This window comes from Muscardinus avellanarius (genome assembly GCF_963383645.1).
Source record: "Muscardinus avellanarius genome assembly, chromosome: 3".
Classification (NCBI taxonomy): domain Eukaryota; kingdom Metazoa; phylum Chordata; class Mammalia; order Rodentia; family Gliridae; genus Muscardinus; species Muscardinus avellanarius.
Window position 1 is genome coordinate 154478748 of NC_137788.1, and position 27360 is coordinate 154506107.

At 39.0% G+C, this 27360-nt stretch overlaps 1 protein-coding gene across 1 annotated transcript in view; it reads left to right on the top strand.

The window, feature by feature from the left end:
* MCTP2 (multiple C2 and transmembrane domain containing 2) overlaps positions 1-27360 on the top strand; it is a gene marked incomplete at both ends in the record, with an annotated part of 168067 nt that overhangs the window by 40777 nt on the left and 99930 nt on the right. The window contains 5 exons of the mRNA XM_080691701.1: positions 1817-1852; positions 10797-10961; positions 13145-13275; positions 23975-24161; positions 26587-26680. Of these exons, the coding sequence (XP_080547827.1) occupies positions 1817-1852; positions 10797-10961; positions 13145-13275; positions 23975-24161; positions 26587-26680 (613 nt within the window). The remainder of the gene's footprint in view (positions 1-1816; positions 1853-10796; positions 10962-13144; positions 13276-23974; positions 24162-26586; positions 26681-27360) is intronic.

The window sequence follows — 27360 nt, forward strand, 5'->3', positions numbered from 1 at the left end:
GTATAAAGGGAGGATTTTATGGAGAGAGAATTTTAATTGTAGATGAAAGTCCGCAGCCTTAGCATAACGAGAGAAAACAAAAGAGAACCAGAAGGAAGTTTCTTGCTGTTCAGAAAAAAAAGTGTGTGTGTGTGTGTGTGTGTGTGTGTGTGTTACTAGGGATTGAACCTGCAGAGTCATTCAACGTATGAGCTATACCCCCCAGCCTTATTTTGTGTTTTGAATGGAGTCTCATTGGTTCCCGAGGTTCTCACTAAGTTGCTAAGGCCGTCCTTGAAGCTGTGATCCTGGTGTGTCAGTCTCCCAAGTACTGGGTTTACAGGCGTTCACCACCATGTCCAGCTAACTTTTTTTTTTTTTTTCGGTATTGGGGATGGAACTTGGGGGTATTCTACCTCCGAGCTACACCCCCAGCCTTATTTTTTATTCTTTGTTTTGAAAAAAAATCTCACTAAATTGCAGAGGGCCTCACTCAGTAGCTCAGGCTGACTGTGAACCTGGGCTTCTCCCGTCTCAGTCTCTCAAGTACTGGATTATAAGCATGCACCACCACATAAGGCTTATTTTTTTAATTGAGTAATCATGATTTATGGTGGTTTACTGTTATATTAAATATTGAGAGTTTTCCTATGAAAGAAATCTTGCATGGTGGGGCATCAGTAATGGAAAGGTTGAGAACAGAGGTTCAATTTGAAGCTAGCCTCAGACCCTGACAAGTTTTCAAATGAAAATTGAAATAGGGTGAGGGTGTAGCTTGTAGAATGTCCATGGGTTCAATTCCCAGCAACACACAAAAGAAAAAAGAGAGGTGGAATTATGTTTTTGTTTTGTTTTGCAGTAGTGGGGATGGAATCTGGGGCATTCTACCTCTAAGGTACACTTCCAGCCCTAATTTTTTTTATTCTTTATTTTGAAACAGGGTCTCACTGAGTTGCAGAGGGCTTCACTAAGTAGCTGAGGCTGTCCACGAACCGCTATCCTCCTGTCACAGCCTCCCAAATGTTAGGATTAAAGCGTGCACCACCACGTCCAGCTTGGAATTATGTTTTCTACTATGAAAACCTAAAAATGAGTTAACATTGGTTTTGAATTTCATAAACATTCAATAATGCTATCTAAATATTTCAAGTAGGAGAAACCCGTCTTTCACATTTTTAGAGATAAAAATCCATAATATCTTCAGTTAATTAAAATAACAGCCGGGCATGATGTCTTATGATCTCAGCATTTGGGAAGCTGAGATAGGAGGATCATGGTTTGTGGACAGCCTCAGCTACTTAGTGTGAGGCCCTTTGCAACTCAGTGAGACCCTGTTTCAAAATAAAAAATAAAATATAGGGCTGGGGGTGTAGCTCGGAAGTAGAATGTTCCTGGGTTCCATTACCAGTACTTCAAAAAACAAAACAACAATAACAAAAAAAATATTCCAGAACTGATGAATATTTACTCACCATTGCCTTTATGTACTGAATGCTTTGAGTAAATTATATAACACTGTCACATAAACATGACTTTTCTTAATTTTTTATCTTTTTTTTTTTTTGTGGGTCTGGGTTTGGAGCCCAGGGGCATCCTACCCCCGAGCTACACCCCCAGTCCTATTTTTAATTCTTTATTTTGAAACAGGGTCTTACGGAGTTGCAAAGGGCTTCACTAAGTAGCTTCTTGCTTAACATGGGCTTTCTTCTTGGAACTTCAGAATTGGGGTGTCAATCATATGAATACAATATGTATAATGTAACAAGAATACATTGTTAAGATTCGGTTTCTCTGTTTTGTTTTGCCATTTTTGCTATACCATGGATGCAATCCCCAGCGCTGGTCAAATCGGAAGCGGCTCAGCGCCAGCAAGGTAAATATGCTTATTTTTTCCTTAGATCATTTGACTAAAACTTCATCTCATTAGCAAATATTAATGTAGATATAAATGATATCATTCAACCCCTGCTATCACAGTATTTTTTGCTTCTTTATGCCACAATTGAATAAGAAGGTGACACCTTCCTTTAAAATCTCATGAAATAATGGCACAGCCAGATGTTTGAATATATACTTGTTGGAGTGGTGACATTTTATATGTACAGGCCATGTTAGAATTTTACACTCAACTAAGCTTGGATTATTTAGAACTTAGCATGGTTAGATTTATTCTTTTCGGAAGTTATTTACCATTAGCTAGAAGCCAGAACTAGCACCACAGGAACAATGTAAACACTGATTGAAGGAATGTGTGGTCGATTTTATGTCTCCATATCTTTTGGAAAAGAGCCATTTATGTTTTGCTAAGAATTTCTTTAAAGATTTTGTCATGTAGTACTTGTGATTTTTTTCATTCTCAGTATCTTTTTTTTTTTTTTTTTTGGCGGGTCTGGGGATGGAACTCAGGGCCATTCTACCTCCAAGCTACACCCTCTGCTTTATTTTTTATCCTTTATTTTGAAACCGGGTCTCACTGAGTTGCAGAGAGCCTCACTAAGTAGCTGAGGCTGTCTGCGAACCGCGATCCTTTGGTCTCAGCCTCCCTAATGCTGGGATTACAGGCGTGTACCACCACGCCCGGCCATCTCAGTATGTTTATAAACAGTTAAACAATACTACCTAATTTACAAAAAGCTTTAGGTATACCAAGGTAGGAGTGTTCCTTACTTTTAATGATTTAACAAGTTATTAAATGAATGCATTGTAACTGAGGTGACCAAATATGGAGGTCATTGTTGAACTCCCCAAAGTTGTTACAACTTAGCGCTGATGCTAATTCTCAGAAGACCAATAATCAGTAAAAATATTCTGGTTAAATGAGGCAATGCTTCAAGCTCTCCATCTAGTTCAGTTTCTCAGCGGCAGTGGTGTGTGCATGGCAGGAAGAGGTTGTACAGCACAGACAATCTTCATGGGTGTGTGTGTGTGTACACTCTCACACATACATGCATACCTGTGTGCTTGCTCCAATTTTAACCTTACTGCACCTCATTTACCTGCTCCTCTACAGAATAAGTTTGAAAGGGGTAGCGCTCTCAGCTCAAAGATTCTGTCGGTGGTGGCAGTGGTAGTGTGGGGTATGTGCGAGAGACAGAGGAGATGATCTGTCTTTCTTTTGGAAATCCACAGGAACCGAAGTTCAGACACATATTTAACTAAAAGGTACATGATGTGCATTAGGAACCAGTACATGTGGTTCCTAAGACTTGTGTTCTTTGTAGAAATAAAATTAAGTGATGATAAATACTAGTATAATGGCCTCAAAAAAAAAAATCCCTTCAACTTTTGCTTTGTTCCTGTATAGTCACTAGAGGGTAGGAGAACATCATTTCTTACCACGGAAGGGAGCCGAGCTCTCCAGCTCCCTCATATTAAGAGTTTCTGTAACCACCCCAAGCAGTAAAGTCTCCCAGAATGCTTTGGTGAAACCTGACAAAGCAGTATTTTCTCGTTTATTGATTTTGCTGCCGCACTAAAACACTGGTACTGTACATCAATAACCATCTTTAGTTAGGGAGCTTTGGTCTGTGGAGGAGCGCTGGCAGTTTGTTGAGGAACATAAAGGCTAGGAAGAAAAATTGTGAGCTTGGGGAATATTGGAGTCTGGGGAGGGTAGGAGAGGTTATGAAAGAATAGCCAAAGGAATGAAGAGGGAGAGAAAAAAATGTTGACGGCTTGGATAAAGACATCAAAAATATGAAGGAAACAGAGGATCTGGAGAGCAGTATTTATACACACACACACACACACACACACACACACACACACACACACACACCATGGAGTTGTGTTTTGAAACTGAGCTGTGTTTTTCCTCCCCCAGCCCCAGTCATGGTAGTTTCTAGAATTTTGACTTTAGCAGACTGGGATCAGGAAGGTAATCGATGCCCAAACATAAACCTAGTGTGTGTGCTTAGTAAGATCGTAGATGAATACAGTTCATTGAAACTATTTATGATCTTAATTGTGACTTGTGAGTTATTCACTTGTGAAGACTTTAAAGGGTTTGGTTGAAATTTTGCTTCAGAGACTGTACAGTTTTAAAGAGAGAATAGCATAGCTTCTAATTCGGCTTATGAAAACTAGTCCCATGGAAACGGTAGGCACTGTAATTAACACTCTAAATGTGGTTAAAATAACTGGTTCAAGTTATCTTTTGGTTCTTTTAAACTAGGAGCTTCTTTAAGATTTTCTTTTATATATGATAATGTTTGATAGTAAGATTTGCTAACTGTGAGTATAAAAAGTCTTGGTCTTAATAATATAAATATAAATGAATAGAAAATATTTAATGTTTCACCTTAGTCTTATCCTTAGAGTAATTTTGAGAAAATTAATTTTTTTTCCGCATAACTTTATAACTGCACATTCTCCTGCATGGCAGAGTTTTTGTAGTTTCTTTCCTGGACCGTGTACTTACTATTTGGCTCTAGATTTTAATATAGTCAATATATATAGGTTGCCTTCCAAAATATGTTTATGTTCCACACAAAAGCTTTTAAAAAACAAATATTTAATTGACAAACAGGCATTCGATTTAATAGGGCCAGCACCAATACCTAGTTTTGTATATATATTTGTGATTCATGATCTTTGGTGTGATTAGGCCTCTTTCCAGGCCCCACTTTTCTCTGTCCTAATGATTTGAACAGTCATTGAGAAGAGAATTCACAGAAGTTACTTTTTATATGGTGCAGGGTAATGGGGAAAGGGGAAGAAAACAATTATAAAAATGGAATTGACAAATTACTGATTATATGCAGAAACTTTGCATGATACACACACACACACACACAGACACACACACTTGCCAATGTTGGGTGTATAAAGGTGCTATGTCTAAACAGAACAGCTCTTTGGTTATGAACTTTCTTTAGTTTAACTGATATAGTAGGTACCATCACATAGCTCTTTTTTTGACCCAGTGGCACATGCATTTCTCCATCCACTAAAGTAGGAGACTAGACCTATACTAGTGTAACATTTTGTGTGTCTTTGAAGTGATTTGATTATTGGTGACCGTCTTTGGCCAGTTTGGCTGCACAGTTTTTTATTTCAGTTCCTGTCCAGTGATGTGGAAGCCGACTCTTGCAGGCTTTCTTTTCTAGTTCCCCTGGTCAGCAGGCCTCTATCCAGCTTCACTCAGTGAGAGGGGAGAGGCTTGTCTGATATGGGAGATCTTAAATTGAAAGAAGACAGGCAGAGCATTTGGAAGGGGGCTCTATCCATCCATCCACTTATTTGTCTTTCTGTCTATCCGTCTACTTTCAATGAGCTGCACTTTGGCCAGAGCCCAGTGAGTTTCATGATTGGCTTGTCCAGCCCTGTAGTTGGAAAGGCAGCACTACTGGCCACAGAATGGGTATCTTGTGCCTACTTCCTAGGCAAACACCTCTCTGAGCGTGACTCTTTCTATAACAGAGTCTTCTGTCATATTTCTGTGTAGAACCAAGAAGTAGTCCAAGCAGAACCTGTATGTAAGAGAAACTATGGTCCACTTGAGAACCTAAAGGGAGGGTGTTGTGCCCAGAACAGTTTCCCCATGAATACGTGTGTGTGAGTGTGTGTGTGTGTGTGTGTGTGTGTGTGTGTGTATTTTCTCATTTTAATTGTTACACGTTCTTAACTCAAATGCCCACCCATATTAACACTTTTGATCTTTTTACTTTTTTGGTTAAGTTCAGAAGTTTGGAGAACTGTGTTTCCCAACATCCACATAGATCTAGGTGCTCACATACCTATCTCTTCTGTCTCTGTGGTCTAATGTAACTAATATAGTTTCCTGGTCCTACACTCTTAAGAATCATTGGGTATTTATAGTCTTTATTAATTTTTTAAATCTTGGCTTGGTTTTTGTTCTGAAGTGGAAAACCTTAGAGTGATGACATTTCCTCATAATTTCAAAATATTTAACTCAGAGCTTTCAAAGCTAACATTTTTGTGTCTTTATACACACAGATTATTCACATCCTTGGAGCTGTGATCCAGTTTTCACCTACAAGTATAAATTGTGTCTTCCATGTACATGCAAGTGTGGGAAATTTAAAAGGCTTGCCTTATTCTTAGGCAGTTTCTTGTGTAGTTCTAGAATTTATGCCTGCAGGACCCTCTTCAGATGAGGTAAAGGAGCGGCCGAGGAGGGCTTTGTCTGGGAGACTGTCCCATAGTTGTGTGGCTCTTCTCTTGCCTCCTGCCCTCTTATGAAAGCTGTTTGCAAGGACCAATCATTTTTCACATTGAAGAACATTTAAAGAAATATTTCAGTGAGAGCCATTTTAGTTTGAGTGGTTCCTTCAGCTTTTCAGAGCAGGAATCAGTGTAGTTGCAATCTTCACTCTTTGTTTTCTTTACAAAATATACCGACGAGGGGGGATTTATTATTTATTTCCATTGAGAAATAATTTATTAGAGTTAAAATCAGATGCATTGGCAACATGGGAACACTAATATCCTTTTGCTTTTATCACTGCCATGATTTATAAAGTACCAATACAGTATTTGGCACCTTGTAGGTATGCCCAAGTTTCAGTTGCGTCTCAGTGCCTGTCCCTTTTCTCGATTTTGTTACTTGCAGGGGTCTATGTTGAATCACCCCCACGGTATTGATCAGCATAGTTAGTTCTACAGTGTGGCACAGATAAATCCTTGCTATCGATGGCTGAAGTCCCAGTTTCCAACTCTGTGCAGTCTTTTCTGGATCCGTCTTTCTCCCTAACATCTCTGCCACTCTTCCTGGCTGGGGACAGACAGGAGATTCTCTGCTGGCCTGTTCTTCCTACTTGGGTTTTCTTTATGGACACACCAAGGAATTGGGAGCACCAGAATCCACATCACTGTCGCCCCAGCATGCTCAATAGCACATATCCCCAAATAACGCATGTCACCAAGCTTTAGAATGTGTCCTAAGTCCTTGGAGTAACAGCACACTCATTGTTTTGAGACTATATTCATAGATCATAAACTTTTTAGGATTCAGAAGGGAATGTTCCCAACTTAAATGGCATTGCCTTAGCAGACACTCGGACCATCAGGCCCATCCTTCACATCCTTTCTTGTCTCAGAAATTGCCATGACCTGGAAGTAAATGCATATTTTGAAGATTGTTTCATTTTTACCAATAACACACTTGTAAGTTGACCATCTCACCTTTTCCTGTACGCTATTAATAACTAGCACCATGTGTGCTTTGCATGGAGATAGCTATTTTTCTGTTTTAGAGGGATGGGTGTGGATTTGATGGGATAGGGGAGAGGAAGAGGGGAGCACATGAATGAATCAGTGGAGACGCAGCGAAAGGTTCTGATCCTTTGGGAGGAAGGAGAAACCGAACAAAACTCTGATGTCCTATATTTTATCCATTATGTCTGCTGAGGAATTAGGGTCAGGACCCAGCAACTTTGCTGTGCCTGCTGGTGTTTGTTTCCATTCAGTTTAGGTGGCGTGGGCTTCCCCTGTGATGGGTCATTTCCTTCTCTTGCACATCCCAGGCTGCATTAAGATGACAAATCTCTTCTAGAGGAGGGGGCACAGACATGAAACCCTGAGCTATCCAGCTAACGGAGTTAGTGCAGATGAGTCAATTTATTGTGAGCAAAGGGATATTTGAAGAATACAAAAGATTTTGCGAGTTAGCCCTGTAAGGAAGCCCGTGTAGGATGGCTCTCCCTGAGCCCAGCTGAGACTTTCTTCTCTCATACCTCATTGTGCCTCCCAAGGATGGGGAAAAATGTTGAAAGAATGAAAAAAAAAACTTCTTTAAAGCACACACATGTGCGTGCGCGCGCACACACACACACACACACACACACACACACACAATGTGGCTTTCAGATGAGACCTTTTATTTTGTGGATTGCCTTTGCAAAAGAAATATTTAGAGTCAAATAAGTAGAACAAAGGTCTTATGTTCTTATCTATCTGTGAACTCTGCAATATATACTTTTATATAGCCCTTAGGAAAGAGCAGGAAAAAACATTTGGACAGCAAAGAGAAAGTCCATCAGATCAAACATGATTGTGTTAAATACTAAAATGTTCAAAGTCTGACTGAGATAGATAAAGGCTCTGATGGAAAGTGGATATTTCTCAGGGACATTACAAGCAATAATCCAGATGTTATGGTGTAATGCAACGAGTGTCCGCGGATAGATCAGGAGCTCCAGCCAAGCCGCGCCTGACGTGGGCCTCAGCCTCGCCCTCCCATGCTGTTCCGCCATATGGAACCTATCTCTCGGCCCCCTTAATAACCAGCATCGGATTCCATTTCCACAGAGCTCATAGAGCTAAGTGGAGCTGTTTTATGGACAAGTTAGATAGAAGCCTTTCCAAGATAAACATCCAATTTGAAATTAGGACATACCAAGCCACAGAATTATTTTAGGGCATATTTCATGGAAGTGCTGCCATTTTTCTTAGGCAATTGCCAGACTGTAGGATGCCCTTTGATCCTTTGCGGACATGACTCCCTACTTTATAAAAAGGGTTTTGAAATAGCTACAGTGTTTAGGGAGGAATATATCTGTCGGAACTTTGAAGCATGGCCGTGGGACGGGTCACGCTTTATCTTGTTGGTTGGCAAGTTAAACTTTTAAGAAGAAGAAGAAAAGCAAAAGCAAGAGTTGCAGCAGGATATATACTTCAAAAGCTCATTTTGCTTTTAAAGGTACAAGTTTTCAGCCCACACACTTATCTAACTATAAAGTACATTACGTATATTCTACACATCCATCTGCAAATGCACGCACACACACAGGCATGCCTGCCTATATGTGGCGACGGGGTGTTATGAACAAATATAAAGTCACTGAAATTTCAGTCTCATAAACCTTTGTTATCAAGTATCTTCTATCCTGAACCCAGTTGCAAATAGGGGTCAAAGAATTGCTCAGGTTTGCTAGAGGAGGATTTTTGTCATTTTCTAAAGAATTAATTCTTCACCTATTTTCCCACCTTGCTCTGCCTCAGGGCCTCTAAGTGTGTGTGTGTGTGTGTGTGTGTGTGTGTGTGTGTGTGTGTGTGTGCGCGCGCGTGCTTGTGCATTCACACTGATGAAGGTACCAAGAGAAAAGCAGCATGCATAAGAGGTCTGGGATTAAATCCTTCCTTAAGATTATGAGCTCTAAGGTTATCAAATGATAACGAAAACGTCTGGTGCAGCAGAGTTGCGCAGACAATATTTATTGACAGTGGTGAAGTGACACGGGCTGGGTGAGGTAAGCTGGTATGTAATTAATATGGGCCTGACACGTCATTTGTTGTGATAAATTGTTACTAACTGGTGTCCGAGCAAATTGATGTCTAAATGATCTCCAAGATACAGTGAGCAGACGACAGGAATGAATATATACGGTCAGAGATTCATTGCTTCTCTATGAGGCTCTGTACCACTTACATCCTTTAACCCTTTTATTTCCCCATCAAATGAAAAGCTGCTGCTTGGGCCCTGCTGCTTATTGAACAGACAACTTAAGTGAACTCTGCGAAGTAAACACACCAAATGTGGGTCAGGTAGGGAGGCTAGCTCAGACCAGCCAAAAAAAAGCATCCTGAGATCCCCGGGAAAATGTGACTTAGCATGGTTATTTAATGCTATTAAGAATTAAGGAAAGATTGGTTAGTCTTACATGTAATCATCGTGGCATGATGGCTGTATGAAAAATACACATTTTGCTTTGCTTTAATATATTTTAGCCAGAAAAAAAAGAGATAATGTTGGCCAAATGTTGGATCTGGTGAATAAGTACGTGTTTTTTGTTTGTTTGTTTTGGAGCTTTTTCTATTCTTTTTTATTATTATTACTTTTATTATTTTTTGTAGTACCAGGAATTGAACCCCAGGCTTTCTCAAAGTTACACCTCCAGCCCTGTTTTCTTATTTTTTTTTTAAAACATAGTCCCACTAAGTTGTTGAGAACCTCACCAAGTTATGCAGGCTGGTTTCCACCTCGTAGGCCCTGTCTCATTTTTCCAAGTGCTGAGATTGCAGATATGTGCCACCACGCCTAGCTCATGATGACTTAGTATGATATTTATTTTGTCTACTTTCATGGATGTTTAAAAATTTACATAATGGATATTAAAAGTAGAGTTTAGTTCTCATCTTTATCATTTGGTACTGGGGAACATTTGCCTTTTTCTATTGCCTGATTAAGGTATATATGAATATATGTAAGTAATATAATTCTACTCAAGTAAAATAAAAGGAAGTTAACAGTTATGGGACCCCAGTGGGGTCCCGGGTGCCCTCAAATATACTTTATATATCTCCCTTTCCTTCCTGCCAAATACCATCCATTGCAGGCTTAACTTGGAGCTGTGAATGGATCTGACAGTGGTATAGGGCTTTTTAATAGTAGCCCAAGGAACAAATGAAAGGGGAACAGATTCAAATGTTAAGGATAAATTTCTTTGCTGTTGTTTCTAAATGCCCAGAGGTATATGTCTCCCTGCAAAGCCAGGCTTTATACTTCAGTTCTGGCCTCCCAGAATGTCTTTCTTCCAGGATGAGAGAAGGCCAGGGCCCAGTTTAAGGATTCCTATCAAAAAGCAGCACATCTGGGTGGGAGTAGAGACCAGTGCCAAATAACAGTGTTGCTTCTACTCATCTTTCTTATATTGTTACGACTCCAAAACTTGGGAAGCAAGTCCTGTAACTGGGACTGCACATTTGCAAACAAAGAACAGCACATCTTGCCAAGACAGAGTGATTTTATAATCACACATGCAAAGCTGAAATTCCTCTGACCACCAGGGTCATGCGCAAGAATCAGCAACACGTTATATGTCATTTATTTATTTATTTATTTATTTTTGTTTTAGTCTTCTTTGATACGCCACCTGCGGCTCTCAGAGTCCTTGAAAAAGAACCAACTCTGGAACGGGATTGTAAGCATCACTTTGTTGGAAGGAAAGAATGTCTCAGGAGGAAACGTGGCGGAGATGTTCGTCCAGTTAAAACTGGGAGATCAGAAGTATAAAAGTAAGGTAAGCTCTGCCGACTCCATAAGGAGGACAGTGGTTTTTAGGAATAAATTTAAAAAAAAAATTTTAAAGCTGTTTTCCTACTCTACATTTCACAAGAATAGAAATAACTCTCTATTTTTAGCCTTCCTAACTGTCTTAAGGAGAATCCCAGAAAACAAAATAATATTGTAGATGCAGTCAATTAATAAGGGATTGCTTCGATTGCTTAATTTATTTTAATATAGTTACTCAGAGAATGAGAAAGCTTTTTAAATCATGGCTTTGAGTATACAATTTATTTTCATTTTGAAAATGAGCAAAACATGTTTCATAGGCTTCAGGAGAAGGATAACAATGTTTTTAAAACCCTCTATAAATAAAATTGCACATTATTTGATATCTGGATTAAAATGTATTAACTGAAAACAAAATTATATACCCTTTGCTGGTGCTCACTTAATATCAAAAATAATTATCTAGTGCTGCTGGTTTTTGATGTATTTTTAAAAATAGACTACAAAAGTATTAAAAGTGAAAGTAACGACATTTTTAACTGTCTTTAAAAGCAGTCCTATTATGCCAACAACCCAAATTCCATTTAATTTTTAATCTTAGTAATTTGGTGTGGGTTTTATTTCAAAACCATGGTCTCTAGACCATGGAAATTAATTAGCTTTACATAATTGTCAGACAGGAATATTTCCTATGTTTTATGAATCAAAAGAACTAGGGTATTTGAAAGTTATGTCACTTGCCAAAAGCCACATGGAAAAAAGAAAGACTAAGAAGATTTTTAAAATAGGCCCTGAGATATTTGCAATTCAAGCTTTCCATAATCAAGAGTAAAGCAGATCTAGGCAAGTTGGAAAATGCTTTAGGGTGGCAGGAGGTTGTTTGTAGTGTATGATTTTCAGTACAATATTAAGTATTAGAACACTTCGGCAAAAAGGCATGGAGAAATTAAGCACATGGCAGAGAATAGTTTGTAAGAAATGTGAAATGTCTAGGGTGAGTTATACCAGAAGTATGTATCTTAGATACGTGGTTGGTGAGTTATACCAAAAGTATAATTCTAAGAACCACATAGCCAACCAAAAGTTTTAACGCTTGAGTATCGTATAAAAAATGGATATTATTTGCATACAGTGACTATTTTAAGCAGGTCCTTTTAGGGTATACCTCACAGCAAGTGTATCCGGGGTTACAACTCTCTCCACTGAGATTAAAAAGGGATAAGAACAAGGCAAAATATAGAATTAGTCAAAATCTGTGATATTTCCCTTAAATACTAAATTTAATTTGTGATTCTTGTAAGTCTTCTCCTTCCCTTGGTTTCCAAATGCTGTGACCTGATGGATGAAGCCTGATGAAAAACCAACTTAACTAACTTCTTATGGCTTTGACTGTAGCTGAGGTCTGAATTGCCGACATTTTTCTCATGCAGAAATAATTGGTGCTAGGCTTTAATAGTTGATATTAGGATTTAATACTTGATGTTGTACCCGTCGAGTTAATTCTCAAGTGACCAACATTTGTACTCACCCCTTATGAATAAATTGGATTTCTAAAAGTGAGAGAGAGAAAAGACCACCTTGCCAACAAAAACAGTTTGGAAGTATCCTTAGAGAGGACAGGGCTACTCTTGGAGTTTTCAGACTACTCTCGCTAGTTTTGCGAGAGTAGAATTTCTTTACCTTACCTCCTCTCTACTCTCTGCAGCCCATGACTCTGGATTATAAAAATAGGCAGCAATGCACAAGTTATAGTTTTCTCGCTTAATGCCTGTGACTGATGTTAAGAACTCAAGTTATTTAATCAAACCAGCCCTGAATGTATGCAAACAAAAATTTTTACTTGCTTTTGACTACACAATTAGGATTAACTTCAGTAAGTGAACAATTAAAAATTGTCTATTGCTAAATGCCCATTCTATATACATGTATAAAGGTGTGTGTTTGTCACTTAAGGCTTCTTAGAGTGTTCTTTTTAACTTGGTGAATAAAGTATTAGATTTGGAGGCCCCCCAAAGGAATAGTCCTGTTTTGCCAACTCCTGAGTCACTTTCCTGCCAAAAAGGAACCCTTACTTTGCTTAAGGGGCAAGGTCATGACCTCCTGCCAAGTAGAAATGAAGTTCATGTGTAGCTGCTGTTAGCACTGAATGGCATTGTAAGAAAGTAAATGCTGTAACTGCATGTTTTCTAGACACTGTGTAAGAGTGCAAACCCGCAGTGGCAGGAACGGTTTGACTTTCACTACTTCTCTGACAGGATGGGCATCTTGGACATTGAAGTGTGGGGAAAGGACAGCAAAAAGCATGAGGAGCGGCTGGGCACGTGAGTCCCCTGCTTCTCGCTGGTGGGAGCTGGTGTCTGCATGGGGCCGGGCTGAGAGGATGTCTTTGCTCTTTGGGGCGGTGGGTACCAACTCCTGCTCCACCCCACAGAGCTGCCGGTGAGCTGGGCAGCCAATCCTGAGGGGGAATTTTGCTTTGAAATTGGTAAATACCATTTAGATTTTAAAACAGTATTGAAAATGGAAGAAGTACAGTGGTCCCTCAGTTTCCATAGAAAATTGGTTCTAAGAACCACATAGAGATACCAAGATGCATAATGCTTGAGTCTCTTCTGTAAAATGGATACTATTTGCATACAACCTATTTACATCCTCCCCAGTACTTTAATTCTAGATTGTTAATGATACCTGATATATATTTGTTGTATAAGTAGCATTTATAATTTACCAATGAATAATGACCTACAATATCTTTACATGTTCATTAAAGATACTTTTTCTTTTGTATGTGCGGTACTGGTATTGAGCCTCTGAGGTTTGTTTATGCTTCATTTTGTTTTTGGTGTGTGTGTGTGTGTGTGTGTGTGTGTGTGTGTGTGTGTTTTATGAGATACCTTGGAGCTGCATTTCCAGCCCTTTTTTAAATTTTGAAATAGGTTTCACTAAGTTTCTGAGACTGGGCTTGAACCTGCCATCCTTACATCTAAGCTTCCCAAGTACTGTGATTACAAGCGTGTGCCACCATGCTGGCCAGACACATTTTTTTTAAAATGTTTTTGATCCCCATTTGATTGAATCTGTGAATGTGGATCCTGTGGACCAAAGGACAACTGTAGTTTGTGTTAGGAATTTTCTCTAGAAAGATAATATGCCATCTAGGACACTCTGGGACATGTTTATACAAATTTCCAATGTACTCTATTTGGCTTTTCCTAAATAGTGAAATATAGTATAATTTAGCCTTCCATGATGGGAACTTCAATGTACTGGTGTTCTGTGTAGCAAACTGTGATAGAATCAGTCAAGGCCAAATCTAATTTTTTATTTCTTTATTTTGATTTGAACACAACTATAAAAGAAACCATAATATAACCATTGTAGCTTCTTCATGATATAATACAGTCAATGAATACAATATGTAGAGCACAATAAACGAGGAAGTGCACGCACTGTGACCAGCCCATACTAACACAGCAGAGGTGCAAAGAGAAGCCGAGGTCTCTGGTCTGTAGCTCTAGTCCTGGGAGCTGGTGGCATCAGGGTCCATGTTGTGCATAAGGAAGTGTAGTGGGAGAAGTTTTCCAAATGACTAGGCACCCTGGATTTGAGAAACATTTGTTTCAGAGTCAGGATTTTGTGTTTTCAAAGGCTAAATCCTTTCCTTCCAATCACTGCCTTTTGTTTATTTTTCAAAAATACAAATTGCACATAAATCTTTTTTTTTTTTTTTTAAACTGGGGATGGAACCCAGGGCCATTCATTCTACCTACAAGCCACACCCCCAGGCCTATTTTTTTTTTTTTAATTCTTTTTTGAAACAGAGTCTCACTGGGTTGGAAAGGACTTCACTGAGGCTGTTCTGGAACCACCATCCACCTGTCTCAGCCTCCCAAATGATGGGATTACAGGTGTGCGCCAGCATGCCCAGCTGCACACAAATCTTAAATGAACACAACCGTTTAAAAGGAATCCAATGGCTCTTCACCTTGTTTTTCAGACCTTGAGCTTGGATTCAAAGATACACCTGGGCTCACATCTGGGGTCTTGGGAGGGTCTCAACATTTCTTCCTGCTCTATCCTGGCCTCGTGGTTTAGGAAAGGGGGTTTATTATTGAAAACTAAAGTCTGACAACCATTCACCTAATAAAACCCCTCAAGTTTTCAACAAGGAAATACAGAGGTCCAGGGCAATAATCAGTTTTTTTTTTTTTCCTGACAACAAGGAGCTTGGATAATAGAAATGTCATGAGACCCAGCTAACCAATTCCTGGGACAGTGCTTTGTAAGCTAAATGCAAAGTTCTTAGCTCAGTGTTTGGCACCCAGAACACTAGCTCTTCTTGTTGCCAATGCCTACCTTCCCTTAATGGCGCCCCTTGAGATATAGGGGTGAGGGAGTTGAGTGTCCATTAGACATTCCTCCAGTTTCTCAACAGAATACTCTATTGCGTGGGATCATCTGGCATGTGGCAGGATATATTTTTAGCAGACCTGGCTCTCATTCACCAGATGCTAGTAACTTTCCCCAATTGTTGTATGGGAAAATTTATGTACATGCACCCCCTACACACACATACACAAGTATGCAACAATCCAGTGCATACTCTAGTACCTCTAGCAGGCGAGACCTCTGCATTTCATATGCTATAACCCTGCTTGCTCTGCTTAGCACACATCTAAGATGTCTAAGATGTGCAATCCATTCTTATTTGTGTCAACAATCTCTGAGGCCAGGTTTTTTGTTTGTTTTTTTTTTAGCAATTGGTCCATGCTATACTCTAGTCTCAAGCTGGAAGCCAGCTCTTCACTGCTGCCAGGTCCCAATATGACCTTTTCTCTCCTTCCACAGACCACACAGGGTAAGGGAGATGCCTCAGTTTCTTCAGTGTGGGAGTCTCTGACATTGGAAGTGAAGCCCAACACCAGGGCCCTGATGGTGCCAATAGTAGGAAGCTTAGCGCTAGTCCTTGGAACAGGGTTAAGTCACAGGCACGCAGGGCACTCTGTGGCCCCAGGTGTTATCTGAATGATGGGAACTTGGGCTTCTGGTGATGAATGGCCGGGTGTTATTTTAGTAGGTGCAAAGAAGAATGCCTTTGCATTTCACATGTCATGGGCCTGTCATGTTTCTATCACATAATAGGAAGTGCTCTTCCTAAACGAGTGTTGGGTTGCTTCACAGAGACAAAGAAACAATTTAAGATGTCTCTTTTATGTCATGTTCTGTCATTGGGGCATTGATTTTTTATTTTAGCCATTTCCTGTTTGTAACTGAGATAACTCCCAGTCCTCTGGTGTGTCTGTCCTTCCTCTTCATGGATTTTAAAGGAGTATTTTTGTTTGTTTGTGTTTTTTTTTTAATCCTTTTCCTTTTTCCTCTTCTGTAGTACAAGAGATAACAAAAGTCTCTCTTGGGAGCAGGTCCACAGTGTTACCTTGTACTGAGCGTGCAGGAGGGGAGAATCCTTTGCTAATACATAACGCTGCTGCTCAGATTTCAAGGAGAGAGTATGCTCAGCACAACACTGGCCTGTTACTGGTCCTCCTTATTAGGTTTTAATATTTTAAGTTTTCTTTCCATTTCCTTTTGTCTGTGATGTTCATTCTAAGGCTCAGCTATTTTATGTTGTGACTGTTGGGAAAATACTTTTTTTTTTAATATCAGAAGGCACTCAGAGAACAAGGATGAACATGAACTATTCCCAAAGGCTGGTCTCATGTTTTGCTTTTAGATAACAACTTCATGGTAAAATTTTAAAGCTCTGGATAGCCTCCCTAGGGGAATTGTCTTTAGTGAAGCTTCCTGCTGGAGGCATTTTAACATGAAGGAACCAGCTTCATGAGAGCTAGTTCCCTGAGAGCTAGCTAGCCCTGTAAAATTGGGCAAAGAATTTGCTGTGGACTCTGACTCTCTGTGTAATGGGGATAATGGCCATTCTGTACCCATCACCACAGTAGCAATGTCTATCTTTCATTGTCTATAGTGGATATCATTTCTGTTAAATTTGAAATCATTCTGTATGGCAACTATAGATTCCCCACAACATTTGTTACAAAAGTTAATGGAATTTTGAATATGAAATATGATAAACTCAGCTTATTTTTTTATTTTTTGGTAGAAGTGAGCAGTGACCATCTTCAAGGACAGGGTAGGAGGGGCATTTGCTGACTACAGTATTGAATGCCTAGGTTATCCTGAACAGGGCTGCGATTTGTAGTTCTGGATGAAAAGTCCAGGAGGGTGGGCGTTATGTGAAGCCAGGCGTGGTGGCGCACCCTTGTAATTCCAGCGCTTGGGAGGCTGAGACAGGAGGATCGCACGGGTTTGAAGTCAGCCTCAGCTACTTAGCGAGGCTTTCAGCAACTTAGTGAGAACCTGTTTCCAAATAAAATATAAAATAGGTCTGGGAGTATAGCCTGGAGATAGAAAAGCCCCTAGACTCTACCCCCAGTGCCACAAAAAAAAAAAAAAAGAGAACTCAGTTTCACAGCTGGTCATAGTTGGAGTTGCTAAGGTATTATCTTGGTGAAGATTGATACCTGGCCATGCCCAGCTGCTGGCGTCCTCCAAGGGCTCAGAGTCACGAGGGATTTTCAGACTTGTACTGCCACCAACATCTACCCATCTGTGGGCTCTGCCTGAGCCACAGGGATTCCAGAGAAGGTTGAGGCTGATGACTCGAAGGTGCTTGGAGTAAGACCCACCATGCCCTGCAACCATGATGCCTAATCCAGTGTTTGTCATGGGCAAAGCAAACAATCCAAACAGATTCAGATCTGACACAGGGATAGTGAACTTTAAGGAAAAACAAGACATAAATCTAAGTCAAACAACATCCAACTTTTTAACAAAACATGAGTATCACCCCCCCCCAATATATGATATATGCCAATCTTGATTATTGTATTTTATATTGTGTCAAAGAGCTCATATCATTTCTTTTGTCTTCTTTTTCTTAAATATTCTTGTATTGTTGCATTTTAGTCTCACATCATAATGAAGTTCAAAGTGTTAGGGGAGTACGTACACACATCACTTGTGAGCTTCCCCTCCAGTTCCCTGTCTACTCCTTCTTCTTCCTTCTACATAATATTGAGATTGGCATTGTTAATTTCAGATACATACGTAACTTAATTTTTCTGATGGATATTTATAATTTCCAGGCGATTCTAGAAATTAACGGGTCATAGAATATTGTAGATTTAATTCTATGAGGAAAGGTTACAGATGAGAATCTGTAAGCCCTTTTTGACTAGCCTGCCCCACAGCCACTCCTTAGTCCCAGATGGTCTTATAAAGTGGCTCTCACAGTCTACCGGTTTATTAGTGGCTTTGAGGCAGTGAAAAATCTGGGCTGGAGTATTTCTCTGGACAAATTGCACCCCACGTGGTTGATCTGCTTTTACAGCTGGGCTTTACACATGCACCGCTCTCTTCCTGTCTGCCTGCTTCCTTAGCCTCCGAGATTTACAGCTTTTAAAACTATAGCACTCTTTGCTGCCCCTTGCATTTAAGCTAAAAGCTGACCAGTCTGCAGTATAAAACATAGAATTATGGTAATGAATAAGAGGTTAAAAGCTATCATGGCAAGTACGACTTGAGCAGGTTTGGCTTGACTGATACGGTAAAATTATGTGTTGAATTAAAACATTAAAATGCTATGGGATTAATGGAGAAAGACAAGAACCGGAGGTCAGAAACGATGCTAAATCAGCACATTAACTGCCTGTGGGTGAGAGAGGAAAGCTTTAATATGTGTCTGTAGCAGAAAAAACCCACAAAAGTAATTTAGTCCCTGTTTCCTCCAGGTGAGTAGAACTCTGGAATTTTTAATCTGGGAAGCACCTAAGAAATACATTTTTTCTTTTTTTTTTTTTTTTTTTTTAGTTTTTTAACATAGAGAGACTGTGAGATGTTTAGTTATTTAACAAAAAACCCACTAGCTTTCTAATTTGCATTTTCAACTATAAGATTTTTATGCCGGGACATTCGTTTATTTTTCTACTTATTTTATTCACAAATACCATGTGGTGTGGTGAGCAGTTTGCAAATGATGAGGGTTCCATCTTTCAAGGTTGCGGTTTTTGAGCTCCCAAGTTTTGGATGCTACAAGTTAGCAGGCACCAGCGGCTCCATAGGATATGGACTGAAGATGGAATGAAAACCCAAGTAGCCTTTGTGGGGAAAGGCCAAGGGAGCCTTTCTGGAACAACAGTCACGGGTCTAAACAGAGACCTGTAGAATGGCTGATAGATAGCATGGCAAGGAGATTGGAAGAAAAGTTTTCTACTAAGAGCACACAACATGGGCAGGTGCCTGGTAGAGATCAGGCATATTCCCTCTGAGAGACTTGACAGGGGCAGAAAGAGTTGGTGATGTTGTGGCTGTAGAGGAGGGCTGGTCACGAAGCCAGAGGACTCTATCTACTATAAAGGAAAAAATAGTCATACTGGAATCATGACACTATCTCTATAATGCAGTTCTTTGTTGAGCTCCTATCCATTGATACTGTCTACAATCTGATGCTGGAATGAGAATTTCCTGATCACCTGAGGCCCCAGTACCTTGCACCTTCTGAATAATTGTCCCAACATGTCCCTCTCGCCTTGCCTGTAAAGTTATACGCGGTGCTATGCGGCCAGGACACAGAAAAGCAATTCTATAAATTTTATTGCTTTATTGGTTTTTTATTAACAAGCAAATATTTGGGTGTTTTGTCCAGCATCTCTTGGCCTATGGTGAGTTAAAATTATTTTGAAAAAAAGTTAGGTTAGTATTTCTGATATCTTTCTTGATTATATTATCTGAATCCAACATAAGTCTTAATAAAAGTACTTCCCTTACCTGGGCGATTCACCATAGCTAACTGACTAGCATTTCTATAGGTCCACATTAGATAAACTCAAGCCTAGGGGCCTGATTGCCACCTGCTTTTGTAAATAAAGTTGTACTGGGAAGCAATCCTGCTTATTTGTTTACATGGTCTATCCCTGCTTTCAGATTGCAAGGACAGAATTTGGTAGGTCAAAATCTGTGTGGACCACGAACCAAAATTTCTACATTTCTGGTCTTTCACAGAAAAAAAAAAATGATTTTGGTATGAGAAAAATTCTGCCCTGCCCCCACCCAGGACAGTTGGCTGCCTAGTTGACAAATGTCTTGGAAAAGAACCAAAGAGTATTTGCAGGTCTTCAGTAGCAAGTGGATAGTATTAGAAGACCAGCCACGTTTAGTATGCTTTCTGAGAAAATATGGTACACTAAATGAAAAATTGGAAAGGAGAAGCCTGAATTCTCCTTTCAAGGTTGTTTCATATTAAAAATATCTTTGATAAATATTACATATTTATATCCTAAAATTTTTAGATATTGGTCTATTTATCTTTGAAAGAAAAGCCACAAAAAGTACCCACTTTATTCACTTGACCTTTTTTTTTTTTGGAAATGTAGGTAAATATTGTGGTAGAGGTACCTAAACATTTGAAGAAAAATATTTTTTTTTCTGTTGCATTTTGCTAAGGGTCATTCCTAACTTGAAGTTAATGTTCAACTTGTTTTGCCTTCCTCTGGCTAAATCCCAGAGGTTCTGCTTCTACTTTAGGGAAAAATGAAGCCATATAGACTAAAGTTGAAAGGGGTTAAAACTGGAGGGCAATTCTTATGTGGAATACATTACTTCTTTCTCCCATATTTCCTTTTTCCTTCTAAAATGGGAGTATAAATGAGGAAGCCAAGTGGATAAAAAAAGCCAGGGAGAAAGTCTATAGAAAACTATAGAGGAGCTGGTTGTTAAAATTAGGGAGAGGGTAAATTAACTTGGGGCAGGGATCCTAGTAAGATAGGTCAAAATCTATGTGTACAATTTTAATTTGCTCATCAAGTCACTAAGGAAATGGCATTGTAATATCTGGCTGAATATACTCTGTAGTTAATGGTAAAGGAGGAATCTCAATAAATTGGTGCCAGTATCTTCAAGGTGATTATTTTGGGCTTTTGATATCTACACTAACCCTAGCTATTTTACATACAAGGGTTATTTCCTACTTAGCTCAATAATCTTTAAACAGGATATAAGCCCAAAGATGTCCACAGTGGACAGAAATGACCAAAAAGTTGGTGCAAATGCATACGTTTTGAGAAGAAAACTAATATTTAGTTTTGGATTTTGTCTGTGATGTGGTTCAAATTTTATTTAAAATAACAAATTGTTCTAGCAAGTCGAGCATGGTCATGGTCACTGGGAGGGTTTGCAAAGTCATACTAAATATGCTAATATATCTCACAGCATTATTAAATTACTCTTTAGAGTAATTTAAGATGTCAGGACCATCTTAAATTAACCAAGAAAAATCTTAATATTGTTTGTTTATACATTACTTTTGACCCATAAATGTTGTTCCCCTTCAGAGCACTTGCCTCCAAATAACTTTTGGCTGTTAAACAAACAAAACCACCCATAAAGAACAGAGTAACATTAAAGAAGAAACATAAATTGTCATTATTAGTGGAATTAAAAAGAATGTTCCACAAATACGACTGTGATAATTTGGACTGCTGTTTTTGACCACCAGAGAAAATTCCCACAAATTTGTATCATTTATCATTCTTAAGAGCTTTATTAATAAAGACAAGTATATTTAATAGCACAAAATAATTAAATACCTCTAAGCATATATTATACTTTGTATTGTTTAAGAATATATGAGTTCCTGTGTTTTCTAGAAATGATATAATCAAAGAACTTGATATGCCTTACTTTCCAAGCAAATTTAATTACTTACATAGTTGCTTATGAAATAAAAAATATTAACCTTTCTTTTCATGGGTAGTACTTAAATTTTAATTGGAAAAGTTTTCCCCATTGCCACAGAAAATATTATTTTGATTCAAAACATAGAAACTAAAATACATGCGGTTTTTGTAATCATTCTTCACTGAAAATGACAACTTTTATTTTATTTTTTTAATGGGTGCGTTGTAATCATACATCTTGGTAAAGTTCAGGGTGCTAGAGTCTTACAGGCACTCAGCACTCCTTGAGCCCTCCCCCAGTTCCCACCCCACTCCCCCTCGCTCTCCACCTACACAGTGACTGGCTCTGATAAGTCTGTGTATGTACCTCCTGTCCTCTGAGGCGCTGCCTCCTTTAGGCCTACCTCCCCACTCTCGGTTCCCTCAGGTCCCCTCTTTCACTCCACTTAGGTTTCTTCTTTGTCTGGAATCCCTTCTGTGACTCAATTTCTCTCTAGCTTCCACATATGAGAGAGAACATTTGACCTTAACAGCTGACCTTTAACGCTTTGTGACTGACTAATCTCATTCAACATAATATTCTCCATTTCCATTCATTTCCCTGCTTTATCCTTTATTAATTCTAGAATTCTAGTGTGTATATATTCCATAATTTGTAACCCATTCCTCTGTTGATGGACAGCTCAGCTGGTTTTATACTTCGACAATTATGAATTCTGTAGGTGTACGTGCACTGGTATGGTAGTCTGGTTTCAGTTCTTTTGGGGTAGGTACCCAGGAGTGGCATAGCTGGACAAATTTATTGTTAAAGCCATCATTTTTCTCCTAATTGAGGTCACTTTCGGAAAATAAGAAATACCTATTTCATTTAATTTTATCCACCTGGATGATTTTAGCTTATATTCATGCAGCTCAAAATTGTAATTGCTTTATATAATATACATGTAAGTTTAGCTGTATTTTCTCCAGTGGACCAGGGACAGTCTCCCTACAAGCTACACCCCCAAACCCTTTTAATTTTTGCTTTTTGAAACGAGTTTTTGCTTGTTTGTTCAGGGTTACAGGAAGTTGCCAAGGCTAACCTGGAAATTGCAATCCTCCTGTCTCAGCCTCCCAAGTAATGGTGTGCACTCTAACACCTGGCTAAGGTGAACTACTTCTAGTTAATCACTAGCATACAAAGTGTATGAAGTGTATGCCTGTCTCTGTCACCCTGAACAAGATGTTTGATTACAATGCACTAAAGTGCATTGAAGATTCAGGTTAAGAACGTTATTGCTCATTGTGAGAGGCAGTGTTTCAGTCCTTTACTAAAAATTTGAATATTCATCATATTCCATAATTGTGGATGGCAAATAAGACTTACTAAAGTTATGTCAAAGAATTACCATTGCCCGCCTCCTTCATCCTAGCTTCCTGCACACATCAACATAGTAGTGTGGTCCAGGCAAACTCAGGGCTTTCAGCGTTAAAGCAAATAAATGGCTTAGCACCTCAGCGCTTCCCATCTTGTTTTTTTAGTGTTTGCTTCTGTATTTAAATGTGTTTGAGGTTTTCCATAGCTCCAAAACATTGGCTGTTAAGAGGCAAAACGCATGCAATTTCTAGCAGATGAGTACAGCCCTTCCTGGCCATGCCGCGGCATGGGATCAATCAACAACACTTCATGCTCCATTTGTCCAAAAGAAACCCACCTGGGGAAACCCTGCGGAATCATGCCTATTAGGAAAACACCTTAATGTGTTTCTTTAAATAAAAATTTGCCAATTGGCATTAATGGGAGAAGAAAATGCTTTCTTCGTTAACCCTAGCCCACTTAAAGTTCTTTCATATTTTTCTTCTTTTTGTAAACCAATATTCTTTATTATCTTTTTTTTTTTTAAATCACAGGGTAGGAAAGCCAAGCAGTGCCCTCCTTTGTGATACTGGAACTCTGAACCTTTTTCTCCCTAATTCTTGTTTTTGTCATCTTTCTACCGAATTTATTTGGCAAAGGCCTGACTTACCTCTTTTCTCATTTTCTGTCCCTTGATGCTGCCTTCTCTCTGGTTTCCTTACATTTTCCTCTCCTTAATTTTAGAGCATGCTAGGCTGGGATCTTGTCCTCAGAGCCAGGGGAGCCCTTGCAACCTTCACTGCTCAATAAACCTGAGCTCAGAGCAAGGTCTGAGGAAAGGGGATGATATACAAGACAGGTGCTTTGGAGAGTCCACAGTGGCCTAGACTGAGTTAATCACTTTCCTTTCTCTGCCTCCTGAAATTTCTCTAGGTGTAAAGTGGATATCGCAGCCCTCCCTCTAAAGCAAGCCAACTGCCTGGAGCTGCCGCTGGAGAGCTGCCTGGGGGCCTTGCTCCTGCTCATCACACTCACGCCCTGTGCTGGAGTCTCTGTCTCCGACCTGTGTGTCTGCCCCTTAGCAGACCCCAGTGAAAGAAAGCAGATCTCCCAGAGATATGTGAGTGCCTCCTCTTGTAAGACCGCTCCCCCTCCTCCCACCCCTGCATTTAAGATGGAAAAAAGTCTATGAAGTGAAAAAAGTACATCAGAAGAGATCTTTGTCCTGAGATTAACTGTGTGTCTCCTAAAACAAGATCAGACTTTGGGGTTAATGCATCAGTGAGAAGGTGAAAGGAGGCTCCAGTTGGCCTTGAAAATTTTAAAAGTCAGAAAAGTATTTTGAATATATATAATATTTGAATATATATTGAATATTTGAGTATATATGTTGAATATTTGAATAAATATTGTACTTTCAGGAAGTCTTTGGGGAATGCTGACATCCTCAAGGAAGCTGACCCTGGTTTAGCCTATTTGTACATGTAAATGGGAATATCGATAAAAGTTCACAGAAGTGACTTTATAAAACCAACAATTAATATTTGCAGTGTTATAGATACTTCTGCTGTTTACATGTCGGCAACCATTTTTGTTTTCAAGGTTAAAGATCCCACACCTTTTTTTGTTTTTAAGGATAAAGGGAAAATATGCTCATCTTAGCAGGCCTGAAGGTTCTATACAGCCCACATGAAGATACTACTTTTTTTCCCCTAAGTATCTGCTATGTGGCTGAAAGTCCATTCAGCACTTTAAAATCAATGGCTGTCTCCTTGTCACTTGTGTGTGTGTGTGTGTGTGTGTGTGTGTGTGTGTGTGTACGTGCGCTTTGGCTTTGTAGGTACCTTCTTTTGCATTTTGTTTTTATCCCATCTTTGTAAATCAATACATCTACTTTATTGCCATGCATGGAAGGCATCTTTTTAGAAAGTGGCATAAAAATGAAACAAAGATGAATTCTTATTCAATGGCCATTTCACTCTCAGCATAAACTTTAGTGCCTCTAGAATCCTTTACTGTATAGCTGTATTGATTATTTGGAAAATTCTTTATCTTCAAGAATACAAAACCTAGACAATGTATCTCATTGTCCACACAGAATCTGTGTGCCAGGTTGATCGACTCTGTAAAAAAAATTTTTTTGATGTTCTCTATGATGACTTGACTTAAGCAAACTAAAAGTTGGTGCCTGAAACTAAAATTTTCCCCAAGGTTTCTTGTGCATAAATTTCAAAAGATATAAAATTCATGAAGCATGTTGTGCATTTATAAAATTAGATAGCACTGTATTGACTGCCTTGAATGATGCCGTAGGATTTGAGGGGTAATTTTTGGGAAAAAAGGATTTAAGAATTCATGATAACTGGTAGAAATACCAATGTTTCTTTCAAAAAATTAGCCAGTATATTTGGAGAAGAGTGCTCTGTTACAAGACAGTGGTTACAGACCTCTGGATTTATTTCTTAGGTTCTAAAAATAGATATTCTTACAGGTATTTCTGTTTCTAAATTATAAAATCATTTTATTTAAATATTTTTATCTTAGCTAAAGAACTCGTTGGCTGGTTGGCTTGGTTTGGGTGAGGTTGAAAATCCAGAGGAGGAACAAATTTCAAAAGTTCTTGGGAATGATGCATATTAAGTTAGGCAAACCTTAAGTATTATTAGCTTTTATTCTTTGACCCTAAAATGCCTAAATAACATTGATTCTGCTGTTTTTCTATCGATCTAATCAGTGTACTTATCATAGGTCTTTTTCTCTCTAGTTCTGGTGGAAACTATATCTGAATTTTTTGAAGCAGTGTCATCAACAGATGTGTTCTCTGTAGACAAAAGAAGAATGTTCTTACATTTATCTTTTTCATGCATAATTTCTTTAGGATCCACAGTCTTAGACATTTAAACATTGCTACATGTATTATTGATTAAGAATGACCAGTACAAATACTCCAGGTTTTGAACATGCAAACTAAAGATTAAAGAACATATGAATATAGGGTAATACTAACTCCCAAACCTCTAATGAACTGGCTAAGACATAGATCAGAAAATTTACTCTATTTCCATCCCCACTCTCTTTCCAATGGTAATAAATATCTACATGGGTACAAGTTTAGTTCTTAAACTATCCATAAAGTACCCATAAAGTTTGTACAAAATAGACATCAGGATAATGGTGCCTTTTAAGATGATTTAAAATTTTGCATTAAATACAAAAAAAGGGGGGGGGAGAGCCAATGTGATTCTGTTAACCTATTTTCCCAGTGGGATATCTATGCTAACACCAGGGGGCGATGCTAAAAGTAGATTGTATGTGCTTTTGTTTATTTTGAAATTTTAGTTAATTAATTCTCAGCCACTTTTCTTTCAGTCTGGCTGCTGTAGGGATCTAAAGTTTCTGTGGGCTGACAGAATGCATTTCTAAAACTTTGCTAAGAATTTCAGGAGATGTGGGGAGATAATGCAACGTGCACCCCATAAGACTTTAGAGCATTGATTGTATATTAGAAAGCCATTTTCAGTTGGGATCTCCCTTTCTCCTATCAGTGCTTACAGAATTCTCTGAAAGATATGAAGGATGTCGGCATTTTGCAAGTGAAGGTTTTAAAGGCAGTAGATCTCCTGGCAGCAGATTTCTCAGGTATGGAAATTTTCCACTTTTTAAAATTATTTGTCACTGTTAACTATTATTGATTTCCAGCTGTGAGAAGATCTTATGGAAATGTAAAATGCATAATAAGCAGAAGTAAGTGTACTGCAATCATGTGACTTGAAATAGAGTAATGGGACAAAAACCATTCAGACCAACCTGAAGGATGGATTCCTCTGGTGCATAGTTTCCCCCAGATTACTTTGTCCAATAATTATACTCTCACTCAGTCATTTAATAGTCCATTTGGGATCGAGAGAGATTTGTGGATTATTAGTGTGATGGCTTCTTTATTTGTTAAATTCATGTTTTGACCAAAGTTTGCTGTGGGACCTCATGTGATCATAAGTTGACTCAGAGCCTGTCCTCTCTTCAGCTCCATGCTGAAGGCTGTTCACTCACACAGTGGAGAGCAAGTGGTGTAGGGAACTGAACAACACAGCACATCTGGCTGACCCCACTGGAAGAGCGAGCAGAATCTAGACCGCTTGTTCCAGACCCACGTTGCCCTCGGAAAGTTTCCCTTGGTCCTTCCAGAGCTTGAACTTCCAGAAAAAGTTGGAGCAGATTTGCTTTGTGCTAAATTAGGCTCTCTCACCAGTCATGGAGACATCCGATCTAATCAGGGAGTCGCCACTCATTTCTAGATTGCCCCGGTGTTGACCAACAAG